The sequence below is a fragment of the Gigantopelta aegis genome, chromosome 7, assembly GCF_016097555.1.
Source record: "Gigantopelta aegis isolate Gae_Host chromosome 7, Gae_host_genome, whole genome shotgun sequence".
Classification (NCBI taxonomy): Eukaryota; Metazoa; Mollusca; class Gastropoda; order Neomphalida; family Peltospiridae; genus Gigantopelta; species Gigantopelta aegis.
Window position 1 is genome coordinate 43,733,552 of NC_054705.1, and position 15,000 is coordinate 43,748,551.

The 15,000-nt window shown below is 38.8% G+C and overlaps 2 protein-coding genes across 5 annotated transcripts in view; both read left to right on the forward strand.

Moving 5' to 3' along the window:
* LOC121377482 overlaps positions 1-1,835 on the forward strand; it is a 12,354-nt gene extending 10,519 nt beyond the window's left edge. For all 3 annotated transcript variants that reach the window (XR_005958620.1, XM_041505494.1, XM_041505495.1), the window contains exon 4: positions 1,182-1,835. Coding sequence is in view for 2 of the 3 variants with exons in the window: in XM_041505494.1 (XP_041361428.1) it covers positions 1,182-1,339 (158 nt within the window). In the remaining variant the exon portion in view is untranslated. The remainder of the gene's footprint in view (positions 1-1,181) is intronic.
* Positions 1,836-6,093: 4,258 nt separating this feature from the next.
* The window catches only part of LOC121377497, a 13,656-nt gene continuing 4,749 nt past the window's right edge, over positions 6,094-15,000 (forward strand). The window contains exons 1-2 of one of the 2 annotated variants that reach the window (XM_041505507.1): positions 6,094-6,220; positions 14,701-14,907. In XM_041505507.1, coding sequence (XP_041361441.1) covers positions 14,721-14,907 — 187 coding nt within the window. In that variant the 5' untranslated portion in view covers positions 6,094-6,220; positions 14,701-14,720. The remainder of the gene's footprint in view (positions 6,221-14,700; positions 14,908-15,000) is intronic. The other variant, XM_041505508.1, reaches the window with a different exon arrangement.

The following is a 15,000-nucleotide window of genomic DNA, read 5'->3' on the forward strand; positions in this document are numbered from 1 at the left end:
TTAGGGAGGAAACACGATACATTTTTTCTATTAGTAGCAAAGGATCTTTTTATATGTTCCATCCCATGGACAGGACAGCACATACCCAGTGTTCAAGATTAACGGTATCCCGATATCCCGGGGATACCAGAATTTAATTTTGGATACCAGACTTCAAGCACCCAGTATCCCACCGGGATAACATATAATACTAAATTCTTTGGTGGGATACCAGATTTTGAAATGTTAGTATCCAACTGGGATACTGCCAAACATTTTTAATCTCGAACACTGCATACCATGGCCTTTTATATACTAGTCTTGTACCGGCTGGGACGAGAAATAGCCCAATGGGCCCACTGACGGGGATCGATCCCAGACCGACCGCGCATCAGGCGAGCGCTTTACCACTGATCTATGTCACGCCCCCCTCGTTTATTTTATTTATTTATTTATTTATTATTATTATTATTTAATTTTAATTTTATTATAATTATTTAAAAAAAAAAAAAAAAAAATTACCCCCCCCCCCCCCCCCCCCATATTCAGGTTTCTGAGTGGCGCAATATAGCTCAGTGGTAAAACGCTTCAGATCGGTCTGCGATCGATTCGTGTCAATGGGCCCATTGGGCTATTTCTCATTCTAGCCAGTGCAACACGACTGGTATATCAAAGGCCGTGGTATCAAGTTTGTTTTATTTAACGACACCACTAGAACACAATGATTTATTTATCATAGGCTATTGGTAGTCAAACATTTGGTAATTTTGATATATAGTCTTAGAGAGGAAACTCGCTGCATTTTGTTTCCATTAGTAGCAAGGGATCTTTTTATATTCACCATCCCATAGACAGGATAGCACATACAACATTCATTGTTATACCAATCGTGGTGCACTGGCTGGAGAGAAATATAGTCCAATGGGCCCACCGATGAGGGTCGATCCCAAACCGACCAGGCAGCAAGCGAGCGCTTTAACACTGGGCTACGACCCACCCCAGGCCATTGTAGGTGCTATCCTGTGCAGGATGGTACATATAAAAGAACCCTTGCTACTAATGGAAAATGTAGCGGGTTTCCTCTCTAAGACCATTATGCTAAAATTATCAATTCTTTGGTATCCAATAGCTGAGTAATAAATCAATGTTCTCTAGTGGTTTCGTTAAAGAAAACAAACTATTCTTTTTTCTCTGTGTTACAGGTTTCTGCTCGATTGTGTCAGTGATATATTTCCTCAGGCGATATAATCGACTTGGGAAGGTCGCTGAATACGCCGGCTGGGCTATGAAACTGGAATCGGTCGCCGGGTCCGTTCTCCTTGTAGGGGGTATGTTGTTGTTCTCGCTGGATCCCTCCTGACGTTTTTAGCACATACCCTGTCGACTGATTTAGATATGGAACACTGACTTTATTGCCGAGTCTGTTCGTGGAATATATATGAGATTGTGACTTTAAGACTGTAGCTGTGTTTGTGTTCTACATTAGTAAAATATGTTAAATAATGAGATTGTGACTTTAAGACTGTAGCTGTGTTTGTGTTCTACATTAGTAAAATATGTTAAATAATGGGAGGTGAGATTGTGACTTTAAGACTAGCTGTTTTTGTGTTCTACAGTAGTAAAATATGTTAAACAATGAGAGGTGAGATTGTGGCTTTAAGACTAGTTATGTTTGTGTTTTACATTAGTAAAATATGTTAAACGATGAGAGGTGAGAGTGTGACTTTAAGACTGTAGTTGTGTTTGTGTTTTACATTAGTAAAATATGTTAAACGATGGGAGGTGAGATTGTGGCTTTAAGACTGTAGTTGTGTTTGTGTTTTACATTAGTAAAATATGTTAAACGATGGGAGGTGAGATTGTGGCTTTAAGACTGTAGTTGTGTTTGTGTTTTACATTAGTAAAATATGTTAAACGATGGGAGGTGAGATTGTGGCTTTAAGACTGTAGTTGTGTTTGTGTTTTACATTAGTAAAATATGTTAAATGATGGGAGGTGAGATTGTGGCTTTAAGACTAGTTGTGTTTGTGTTTTACATTAGTAAAATATGTTAAACGATGGGAGGTGAGATTGTGGCTTTAAGACTGTAGTTGTATTTTTGTTTTACAGTAGTAAAATATGTTAAATGTTGGGAAAATTGTAGTTTTATATTAGTAAAATATGTCAAATGTAGGGGTTGTGAGATTGTAGAGGATCAGATACGGGGGGGGGGGGGGGGGGTTAAGGGGAAATTGTCTCATGGATCTACTAGTGACAATGGCAACCCAATGATTGTGTTTAAGTCAGAAAGGAATATGCTTGTGGGAGGGAGAGGGCCGGCTTCTAAGTGAAAATCATGCATTTTCATCGAGAACAGTCTGACACAAGTCAAGGAAACATGCTTGACAGTGTCCCTGTGAAAACAGTGCGATGGAGACAATGAGGAAGTCTAGTGTCTGTCAGTGTGCGACATCTGAGAGAGGTTCCTAGACCTCCACGGTATTCCCTCAAAGTGTCTGAGCACGGCACCGAGTCGACGTTTGATCTTTGAAACTTTGAAACTTTATTTCGGTGCACTCAGGCTGTCAAACGACAGCATATGCGAAATGATTGTACAATGGGTATTTACAGTGACAAGATGACAACAGGAGATCTTCGTTGAATATATACAAACATCATCTGAAATAATTATATATACGTTTTAAAATAAAGAAGGAAGGAAGTGGTTTATTTAACGACGCACTCAACACATTATATTTACGGTTATATGGCGTCAGACATATAGTTAAGAACCACACAGATATTGAGAGAGGAAACCCGCTGTCGCCACTTCATGGTCAGGTCGAATGGCGAATGCAGCTCGGCAAACTTTTCTCTTTTTTTTTTGTTACAAATCTCGGTAAAACCTTTGGAAAGAGTTCCGATCGTTCGAACATTTACATAGCTCTAAGGAGAACTAACTCTAAATGCTGGAACGATCGGAACTCTTGCCAACGCGTTAACACCAAAACGGAAAACAATGTGTTGAAAAGTTCAATAACAACTTTAGAGTTATTCCCCTTTTACTATCGACTAAGATCAGTAATTTCCGCCACTGAACGTTTGACTGAATTCGGTTCGATGATCTTCAAACTTGGAAATAGCGTCCAATACGCTTTACAGCTTATATATAGGGGAATGTCCGAGTAACTCTCCATTCCTGAAAAATAATGGTGACGAGTCCCATTATTTTTCAGGAATTGAGAGTTACGAGGATATTCCCCTACTTAAAATACACCACTGAGTAATAATTTTATGTGAATATATGTTAGTATGGAAATTAGCACTAATGAATTTAGTGGGTTAATTAAGTAGGGTTTCATCTCTCCATTACTGAAAAATAATGGAGCGTTGAGACAATACTGTGACTTCGCAGGTGTATTTTAAATACAAATAAAATATACATGCCTTGTGAATGCAATCAAAATGTTTAATCCTTATAAAAATTGTCATATTCAAATTATATTAGACGTTAACGCGGTGGACTCTGGAATCTACTCTTTGCAAATGAACGGGGGCGTAAAGCACGTTAATAATTTCTGAGTTCACTTGAAAAAAGCATAAATATTATGAACTGTATTCTTATAAACGTTGCAAGATATTTTAGTTTAGATATCATAAACCTTGTAGCAAAAACATATTTAATGTTTTTCAGTACTTTGCAAATGTAAATCTACGTCCATGTAAAATGAACGGGTAAGCCCTATGCCATAATCATGATGGTGCGATGCTCTCTAAGCATACATGAATATATTAATTTGTTCTGCTTTATTAATAGTTTTTAACAAATAAATTATGCTCAATAAATTAAAAATACAAGACTGCAATCGATGTACACCCCGTCCCCTTCTGTTGTTTACCAAACATACAGAGCTCATGTTTACTTTGAGCCCAGCCACGGCTGTTTGCGAGACTTTTCTCAGCTATAAACAGGGTAAAAACATCTCAGAGAAGTGTTTTGGGGCAGAGAATGTTAAATAATATACTCACAATAATGACACATGGGCCAAAATCCATAAAAATTGTTCAACCAATGCCAGCCATAAAAGAATGGCTCACAAGTGGAAAGGGTTCTCGCCACATCAACGGCCACTAATACATACATCGACACAATAATTATGTTGAGACGAACAAGTGGACACTACCAAACAAATAAAGTTTAAATCAACAAATAGAGAAGACAGTGGACAGACATATACATTTAGTACTTCCTGAGTAAGTGTTGTAACCTATGGCAAAATTCTTTATTTGTGCAATCAAACCAATTACTTTATTAAATTAAATAGGAGTAACACAATTGGTTACCTTAAGAAGTATGGGCAAGTGGAAAAATATATGGGGCAAGTGAAGATCTGATTGGCACTTTCCCTGTAGCAAGTAATTTTTTTGAAAATGTTTGAACTGGATAAAGTAAGATATATTCCCTATATAGAGGAACCCCGCTATATTTTGTTCCATTAGTAGCAAGGGTTCTTTTAAATGCACCATCCCACTGTGGGACAGGCGGCGGGACGCAGCCCAGTGGTAAAGCGCTCGCTTGATGCGCGGTCGGTCTGAGATCGATCCCCGTCGGTGGACCCATTGGGCTATTTCTCGTCACAGCCAGTGCACCACAACTGGTATATCAACGGTCATGGCATATGCTATCCTGTCTGTGGGATGGTGCATATAAAAGATCCCTTGCTACTAATGGAATCATGTAACGGGTTTCCTCTTTATGACTGTGTCAAAATGACCATATGTTTGACATCCAATAGCCGATGATTAATAAATCAATGTGCTCTAATGGCGTCGTTAAACAAAACAAACAAACTGTGTGACAGTGCGTATAAAAGATCCCTTGCTACTAACAGGAACATGTAGCGGGTTTCCTCTCAAAGACTATATGTTAAAATTAGTCTACTTAACCACGCCTATCAACATTTGACACATGGACGGGACGTAGCCCAGTGGTACCCCCTGTCGGTGGGCCCATTGGGCTATTTCTCGTTCCAGCCACTGTTCCACATATGACATATCAAAGGCCGTGGTATGTGTTTTTCTTTCTGTGGGACGGTTCGTATGAAAGATTCCTTGCTACTAATGGGGAAATGTAAAGTGTTTCCTCTCAAAGACTTATATGTCTAAATTACCAAATGTTTGACATACAATAGCTGATAATTAACTAATCAATGTGCTCTAGTGGTGTCGTGAAACAAAATAAACTTATACTTTGTCAAGCATGGAACAGACATGCTGACTGTTTTGAAACAAACTCGTATTTGTTTTTATTTGTTTTACTTTTTGTTGTTGTCCAAAACTTCAGTCACCATTATCGAAGTATGACTCATAAACATGTTTGTGCGTTTCAACCACGTCATCGTTTCCGACAACTCGACCAGGTGGCAAGGCTACTACTGAAACATGTTCAATAAATTAAACTTTGTTTTTGTTTAACGACACCACTTGAGCACCTTGATTTATTATTCATCGGCTATTTGATGGTGGTGCCATGGTTAAGCCATCGGACATACGGCTGGTAGGCACATAGGTTCGCAGCACGATACCGGCTCCCACCCAGTGGGTAGGTGTAAGACCACTACACCCTCTTCTCTTCTCACTAACAACTAACAACTAACTCACGGTCCTGCACAGACAGCCCAGATAGCTGAGGTGTGTGGATCCAGAACAGCGTGCTTGAACCTTAATTGGATATCAGCTCGAAAATAAGTTGAATGAATTAAATGATGTTAAACATGTGGCAAATTTCACACATAGTCTTAGAGAGGAAACCCGCTTTATTTTTCCATTAGCAGCAAGAGCTCAATGGCGGGGATCAACCCTAGACTGACCGCACATCAGGCTAGCTTATTGCTTTTCCAACGCATAATCTGTCCCAACTCTGCCCTCCATGCCCTACTACCCCCTCCCCTCGTTTCCGACACCTATGTATAGAACAATTACAACACGGAAACTTTGGCATTGTGAAAACAATTATATTGTTAAACTACACGAATGACATGACTTTGTTTACTGTTATTCGGTGTATGCCGTAATTGTTCCCATCAATTGTTGATTTTGGAAACTTCAGTCCGCGTTTGATAAGTGACATTTAGTTTTCGTAACTGCGAACGTGACGGAAATAACACGTTGATTTTCATGTCCCGGTTTAAAGTCTGCATGTTGTAAGCTGAGTTCGGAGCACAGAGACTCGTGGTGATATTAGCGGCACTTGAGCAAGTGGGTATGTATAATATACACATAAGTTCTTAAACATTATTTTCGTAGCTGGCCGTAAAAAAAAAGAGAAAGATATATATCAAAGTGCATATAAAAGATCCCTTGCTGCTAATGAGAAAACATTTTGCGGGTTTCCTCTAAGATTTCGTGAAAAACATTACGAAATGTCTGATAACCAATAGCCAATGATTAACAAATCAATATGCTTGTGCTTTTATTCGTTATTATATAGTGTTTCCCCATGACATTTGGTGAGGCATGGTATACTAAACACTCTGATAGTCATTTCCGCCATTTTCAAGGCACTTAGTTTAGGTGAAATAAAAATAGCACAAGTACTTAGTCCAAGCAATCTACCTTTCGAGAGCTAGGCGGATATTTGGACGGTTATGATCGCTCTCTCAGTCAGAGATAACTGTATAGTAAAAATACGAAATGCCTGCCTACCACACGATAGGCCAAAATTCCCACTCTAATGAAACAATTTTTTTATGTTTGACGCTAAATACCTTTATATTCAGGAGGCCAATTCCAGGAAAAGGGCTTAAAAAAGATTTTGATAAACCTATTTGTTAAAAGCAAACAACTGATATACTGTGCTAGCTTACACGTTCCTCTTCGAAATTAATCTGGTTGGCATGTTGAAAAAAATCACCTTAGAGGTTAAAATTAAGTCAAATAGGGTCAAATTAGGTCGAAATGTGTAAACATATATATATATAATTGTTTTTAATGATAAAATATCACTTGGAATGGTTCTAAATAAACAGTGGTATGTTTTACGTTAAAATGTAAAGTGTGCTTTGTTTAACAACACCACTAGAGCACATTGAGTTATTAATCGTCGGCTATTGGATGTCAAACATTTGAAAAGTTTGACTCGTAGTCTTCAACGGAAACCTGCTAAATCTTTCCATTAGCAGCAGGGGATCTTTTTAGTAAGTTACGTACCTCTCCACAGACAGGACAGCACATACCACGGTCTTTGATATACATCCTAGTCGTGGGGCACTGGATGGGACTTGGGAAAACTCCCAACGGACACTACGATGCAGCCACCTCAGGCGAGAGCTAGGTCCTGCCCTTGGTGTATTAATACAAATTTGAAAAATGTGACTTTTCTGTGGAACATTAAACAACATAAACCACCACATATGTAAAGGAAATGTAAATGTAAACTCTTAGTTTGATATCCCATTAGGAATACTGTATGCGTACTGTACTGTAAGTTCATTGTTATAGTTTTGATTGTCAATACATCATACTATTATATTTCTCGTATGTCTGACACTGTAAAATAAAATTAATGTCATCAAAAAATAAGTATTTTGTAAATATTAATCGCCTAAGCAGAATTTCATTCATAGTATTGTATTTTGATCGTTCATTCTCTATGAATAGAAATAGTCCAAATGTTGATGCCAGGCATTGTACTAGTCCAGATGTTGATGCCAGGCATTGTACTAGTCCAGATGTTGATGCCAGGCATTGTACTAGTCCAGATGTTGATGCCAGGCATTGTACTAGTCCAGATGTTGATGCCAGGCATTGTACTAGTCCAGATGTTGATGTCAGGCATTGTACTATTCCAGATGTTGATGTCAGGCATTGTACTAGTCCAGATGTTGATGCCAGGCATTGTACTTGTCCAGATGTTGATGCCAGGCATTGTACTAGTCCAGATGTTGATGCCAGGCATTGTACTAGTCCAGATATTGATGCCAGGCATTGTACTAGTCCATATGTTGATGCCAGGCATTGTACTAGTCCAGATGTTGATGCCAGGCATTGTACTAGTCCATATGTTGATGCCAGGCATTGTACTAGTCCAGATGTTGATGCCAGGCATTGTACTAGTCCAGATGTTGATGCCAGGCATTGTACTAGTCCAGATGTTGATGCCAGGCATTGTACTAGTCCAGATGTTGATGCCAGGAATTGTACTAGTCCAGATGTTGATGCCAGGCATTGTACTAGTCCAGATGTTGATGCCAGGCATTGTACTAGTCCAGATGTTGATGTCAGGCATTGTACTATTCCAGATGTTGATGTCAGGCATTATACTAGTCCAGATGTTGATGCCAGGCATTGTACTTGTCCAGATGTTGATGCCAGGCATTGTACTAGTCCAGATGTTGATGCCAGGCATTGTACTAGTCCAGATGTTGATGCCAGGCATTGTACTAGTCCATATGTTGATGCCAGGCATTGTACTAGTCCAGATGTTGATGCCAGGCATTGTACTAGTCCATATGTTGATGCCAGGCATTGTACTAGTCCAGATGTTGATGCCAGGCATTGTACTAGTCCAGATGTTGATGCCAGGCATTGTACTAGTCCAGATGTTGATGCCAGGCATTGTACTAGTCCAGATGTTGATGCCAGGCATTGTACTAGTCCAGATGTTGATGCCAGGCATTGTACTAGTCCAGATGTTGATGCCAGGCATTGTACTAGTCCAGATGTTGATGTCAGGCATTGTACTAGTCCAGATGTTGATGCCAGGCATTGTACTAGTCCAGATGTTCATGTCAGGCATTGTACTATTCCAGATGTTGATGCTAGGCATTGTACTAGTCCAGATGTTCATGTCAGGCATTGTACTAGTCCAGATGTTGATGCTAGGCATTGTACTAGTCCAGATGTTGATGCTAGGCATTGTACTAGTCCAGATGTTGATGTCAGGCATTGTACTATTCCAGATGTTGATGCCAGGCATTGTACTAGTCCAGATGTTGATGCCAGGCATTGTACTAGTCCAGATGTTGATGCCAGGCATTGTACTAGTCCAGATGTTGATGCTAGGCATTGTACTAGTCCAGATGTTGATGTCAGGCATTGTACTATTCCAGATGTTGATGCCAGGCATTGTACTAGTCCAGATGTTGATGCCAGGCATTGTACTAGTCCAGATGTTGATGCCAGGCATTGTACTATTCCAGATGTTGATGCCAGGCATTGTACTAGTCCAGATGTTGATGCCAGGCATTGTACTAGTCCAGATGTTGATGCCAGGCATTGTACTAGTCCAGATGTTGATGCCAGGCATTGTACTAGTCCAGATGTTGATGCCAGGCATTGTACTAGTCCAGATGTTGATGCCAGGCATTGTACTAGTCCAGATGTTGATGCCAGGCATTGTACTAGTCCAGATGTTGATGCCAGGCATTGTACTAGTCCAGATGTTGATGCCAGGCATTGTACTAGTCCAGATATTGATGCCAGGCATTGTACTAGTCCAGATATTGATGTCAGGCATTGTACTAGTCCAGATGTTGATGCTAGGCATTGTACTAGTCCAGATGTTGATGCCAGGCACTGCACTGCCAAGACGTTTGAAGAATATGCCCTATGCCACAGACACATGGTCATTGGCATAGCTGTAATGGTATATTGGGAGTGGAGCCCATACTGCTTATGGCATGTGTTATGAGGCAATAGACATATACAAAAGGCTGGGGATTGAAGTGCTGTGATTTGGGGACATGCGCTAGGGCCCTGGCTATGGTAGTGAATATGGAATGGGACACCCACAAAACTAAGTTACTAATATTATAACTAGTGCCAAATGTAGACAGAACACATGTAAATATATCTGGAAGAATGTATTAAAAATACTCATTTATGCATCTGCTGAGGATGGAAAGCAACGTGTGGTCACAGGTGGGGAACAAGTTCACTCTGAACTATTAAAATTGATACCACCCTGCTCTCTTCATGTAATCACAATAATACATGAATGAATGAATAAGTTAATGTTTAACAACACCCCAAGCACAAAAACAACCCACATCAGCTTTTAGGTGTCAAAGAAAGGTATAATATGACGATCAACATCAATTTAAAATTCTAAAGTAATTAATAAATTTATATGAAAGAGTTGCATTTAGAAAGTCACAATGAAGCGTATTAACAATAAATAGCCCCCACCACAAAAGCAAACATTATAAATAACTTAAAATAATAATAATAATACATTTTGTAAATAAAATCTTTTACAAAAAGACACAAATAAACGCTATGGTTAGACTGTGAAAAACAGTGGTAAGCAAACGGATATACTGCATCGATTATCAACACTAAACGAATGCGATACCGAATGTGCTCTCTTGGGGAAACCCGTGATAATGTTACCAACCCTACACCACAATGCGGGGCCACGACAAAGCAGACACCAGTGTGTGGCGCATGCGTCATACAATACTCACCACCATATATGGACTGTTGTCACTGATGGTAAATAGTGTTGTCTATTATGGCTGCACAGACACTTCCAGCATATGATAACTGGCCAAATGGAACATGGACTAATGTTCGTTACTTGGTTGCCCATCAGATATCTACCACTGTCAAACTTGATCAATCATGATCCATGCACATGTTCCATGCACTAATTAATACGATGCGACACGGTGCCAGGCTTTTGTGGGCATGGCAAGATTACAATGTGGGCTACACATGGAACTTGCTTTCAGAAGTTACTAATTCATTGCTTGCTTAATCTGGTTAGTGCAGTCAGAGATATTCCAGGTTCATGATACTGCTCTATGACTGGGCAAGTTCTTGTACTGCTATGAACACGACCAGAAAGAAGCTGTTTCCATGCGGAAATCGGTGTAAAGAAGTTCACCCATGCTAGCTGCACTGGAGTAACATATAAAGAAGACAGTCTACCAAGTGGTCATATCTATAAAGATGCTCTGCTCTCAGCACCTTTGCTCTTTTTACCCAATAGATGATGCTGGATCAAGATGGATGGTGGAATGTATGAGCCACACTTGACGAATTGTCCAGAAACCTCGTACACCTGCCACGAACTGGTTTCTTATGGGTGTAAGAAAGGTTGTCAAAAGCGTTGCAAGTGCAACAAATCTCATTTTCAGTGCACAGCTCTGTGTGTGTGAGGGGAATGTTCTACCCATCAGCATGATAAACACCAATATGTATAATGCCGTTTGTCATTTTATTACACCTAATCAATAAAGCCATTTTAAAAGCTATTTAAATACTGGTCTCTATATGTGAAGGACATCGACCATCGATACGTTGATGATATTCTAAGGAATGCTGAAGGAAAATATTCAAATTTGAAATAAATGTCTCCCTAACAAGATTTCAAAAGAGCTATGATGTGACCATATTGACTTTAGGAGCAGTTGTTAAATAGAAAATTATGAAAAGTACTTTTCGGGGTGTATACACCCATTAATATGCTTCTTTTTTTTCCATTGTTATTTAAGAATTGAACGTTATATTTTTGACGTTCATGCGATGATAAACACCAAAACCGTTTTACACACTGTATGAATGACGTAGCGCGTTAGCGCGAAGCCGTTCATAGATAAGTAAAAAATATAACGTTCAATTCTTATAATTCCAAATGCATTAATATTGCCGTTATACAAAACTATATTAAACAACCCAATCGATCTCTATTCCACAATGATTTACAACTGTATCAATACACAAATAAGGGAATTCCCTTAGAAAGTTACATTCGGGTTTTTTCCCCAAACCTCCGATTCATTATAATGATTTACGTAAGGTTTTATCAATTTTAATTTTCTGAATCAAATCTGGATAAAAAAAGTTATACAATTTTAAATAACTGAACACCAACTGATAACGCAAACCTTTTTTTTTTTCTTTAAATATCAAACGATAATTAATTAATAATTGAACGATCTATATGCTTAAATGGAAGATTTGTTGTAAGGCGGTTAGAGTATGAATTTTGAACTAATTAACATAAGGGAGAGTGTCAAATTATTTACAAGATGTATCAATTACTACATTAAAATTGCAGTTGTCAAAAGTTGAATTGGTGAAAAGTGAATGTGAAGACTGACTTGAAAGGGATAAAGTGGTTTCAGTGTTACTGTGTATGTGGATTTCAGAGGAAGTTTGTGATTGTGTGATATTATTCTTGGAAAGGACAGGACGAAGGCATATGTGTTTTCGCGCGTGTAACTTGTCGATTTTGGTGTTTTTGTCCAATGTGACAGAGCTGCACTCATGTCTTTCTTTTGATTTGTTGAGCATTCTCTGCTATAAGTTCTAATAGAAGCTTCATTTTTGTGGCCTGTCATACACATTATGTGTCTCAGTTCAAAACCGGAGTCGTTTAAAGCCTGAATTCTCACTGTCACTCACAGTGCAGACGATATTAGAATAAAAATAGAAACGATGGACTCCCCCGGGATTCCGTTGTTGACGTTAATGATAAAAAGTAGTTACCGTAATAACATTCTGTTTTTATTTTACTAAAAAAGTGCAGTTTTCCCGTTCATAGAAGAATGAACGTTTGTTTTGTTTTTTAGATCACGTAATAGCGTTTTAGCCAATCCAGACGCCTATTACAAAAAAAGTAATTATAAAATGGAATTGTTAGAAAATAGTAATTATAAAATGGAATAATGTTGCAAAAAAAAATGATTTTCACGAATCAGTGAATTAAAATGATATTGTATTGCCACGACAGTTGTGTCTGAACTGTAGAGGTGACATATTTTTAACAAAATAAATATGTCTTTTAACAAATATTTAGGGTTAATATACATTTATTTTAATGGTAGCATACAAAGAGGTCAACTTGACCTTATTTTGATCTTGTGACCCATAAATTGTATTTCTCAAAATGCCAACCGATTTTATTTTAATCAGCAATGTGTATATAACTCTTTCCACATGGTAGTCAGCTTTGAAAAAAAAAATCATGTCGGCCTCCTGACTATTAATTGATCATCTTCGAGGTCCCTGATAACAAATATAGGGTACTCTTCAACAAAATAGGGGAACATGAAATATTAATGTTAATATCAACTACTAGACTGAACGTACGTTTTGACCACAGACATCCTAGTAAAGAACGTTCAGGTCCGTTTATCAACACACCGAAACACATTCCATAGTTTGCACAAGCATCAGACAGTTGCCCCGTACACGTGCGTGGGGTGTCATTCTCAATTTTGACAATTTACAGGAAGGTCCATTAATTACCGTGGAACATTATTTCTGTCAATTGTTTTTCATTCTGTTGATCATACAGTTGTTATTGTTTTGTTTTTAGTAATTTTTATTGTTTGTCAACTTTCAAATTTCACTTCTGACTCCAATCGTCCTTCATGATTTTTGGTGGTCATAAAACCTACTGTAATACTGAACTACCGGTTGTAATGTTTGCCCAATTAATTCATTATTATCATATAACCATTCCCCACAGCTAATATACCTTACAATTTTGGCAATTGTAAATTCTTATTAGAGTTCCCCTACTTTTTTGAAGAGTATATTTCACACATTAACCACCAATACACAAATCACAGGACGAAACCCGACGAACCCCCCCCCCCCCCCCCCCCCCCCCCCCCCCCCCCCCCCCCCCCCTTCAATAATGTTCCGGTTAAATGTGTAGATGCTGACGTGTTCCTTGCTGTAGTGTTTGTATTAGTGGTGAATATGTCACATATCTGTTATCGGCGATCTAAAACATGACCAATGTAATTGCATTTAACGTCAAACATAGGGTTTGTGTTGTATTTTAGAGTGGAAATATTTTCGGTTACCGTGTGGTAAGCAACCTTTCCGTATTTTCGTTATACAATTATCTCTGGCTGAGAGAGCGATCATAACCGTCCAAATGTCCGTCTGACTCGAACGGCAGAGTACTCGGGCTAGGTACCGCACCATGCTAAAACAAGCTAGGGAAGACAGTATTACAGATAGTATTAAACCGTATAACATCCGGCTGGTCAAAGTTAGAGGTGAAGCTAACTTTTGATAGAACATTTAATACCACAAGTCCTGTCATTAGTGATAAATGTGACAGTGTTTGTTGTGATACAATGTTGGTTCATCTGGCCAGTAAATTCCTGTGTACCATCTACCATTGTGCTTGAAAAACGTGCGAGGTCCTACTAAAAATAGCATAGCATAGCTTTTTTTTTTTTTTTTTTTTTTTGGTGTGCGCAACTAGAGTTATCATAGACGATCATTCGGAATGTTTTCAAATTATTTTTAAATCACTGGCAGGATTCTGCAAGTAAAGTTTTGATTGGTGGACATGAGCTCCAACTGGCTGGTGTTAGATCCACATGTAATAGTGGAGCTAATTTTAATTAGATTGTCATAGACGCTGCCCGTTGTCTGAAATTATTTTTGTCTGATATGCTTTAGCGATGAGGGGTGGTAGTATTTATATGCGTGGTGTTTATGTCGATTGATACGCTGCAGGTAGGGGTTTTAGCCATATAATATGTGACTATTGTCGTCTATGGGATTTGGTTTGGTGATAAACACCCGATATATGTGTGTTCAATTGGACGTTGTTTTTTTTTCTTCTCACTTTCACTGTCCATGTCGGAGGAGCCGACACCTGCGCCCATGACAGCCGCGCGCTACATCAGCTTGTTCTGAATGTGCACGTTAAACCCTTTGACATAACCTGACCTGACCTGATTTTGTGTTTCCTTTATTTCCCTTCAGAGTAGAAAGAAAGCACCAAGATGTGTTCGAGAGCAACGGCAGGGAATGTCTTCGTGTTCGTAGGAGCGTTGTTCCACGCCTTAGCCATGTTCACACCCTGGTGGATTATCACCACGTCCGCTTACTACGGGTTGTGGCAATTCTGTACTAGACTGACTGAGAGTGTCAAGTGTCAGTCTATATCCTTAGATCTTTCTGCTAATATAGGTATGTGCAAGAATATATAAATGTACCTCCAGTTTCATTTAGTGTCTTAGATATTTAGATATGGAATCTGAAAGGTTAATAACAAACATATCA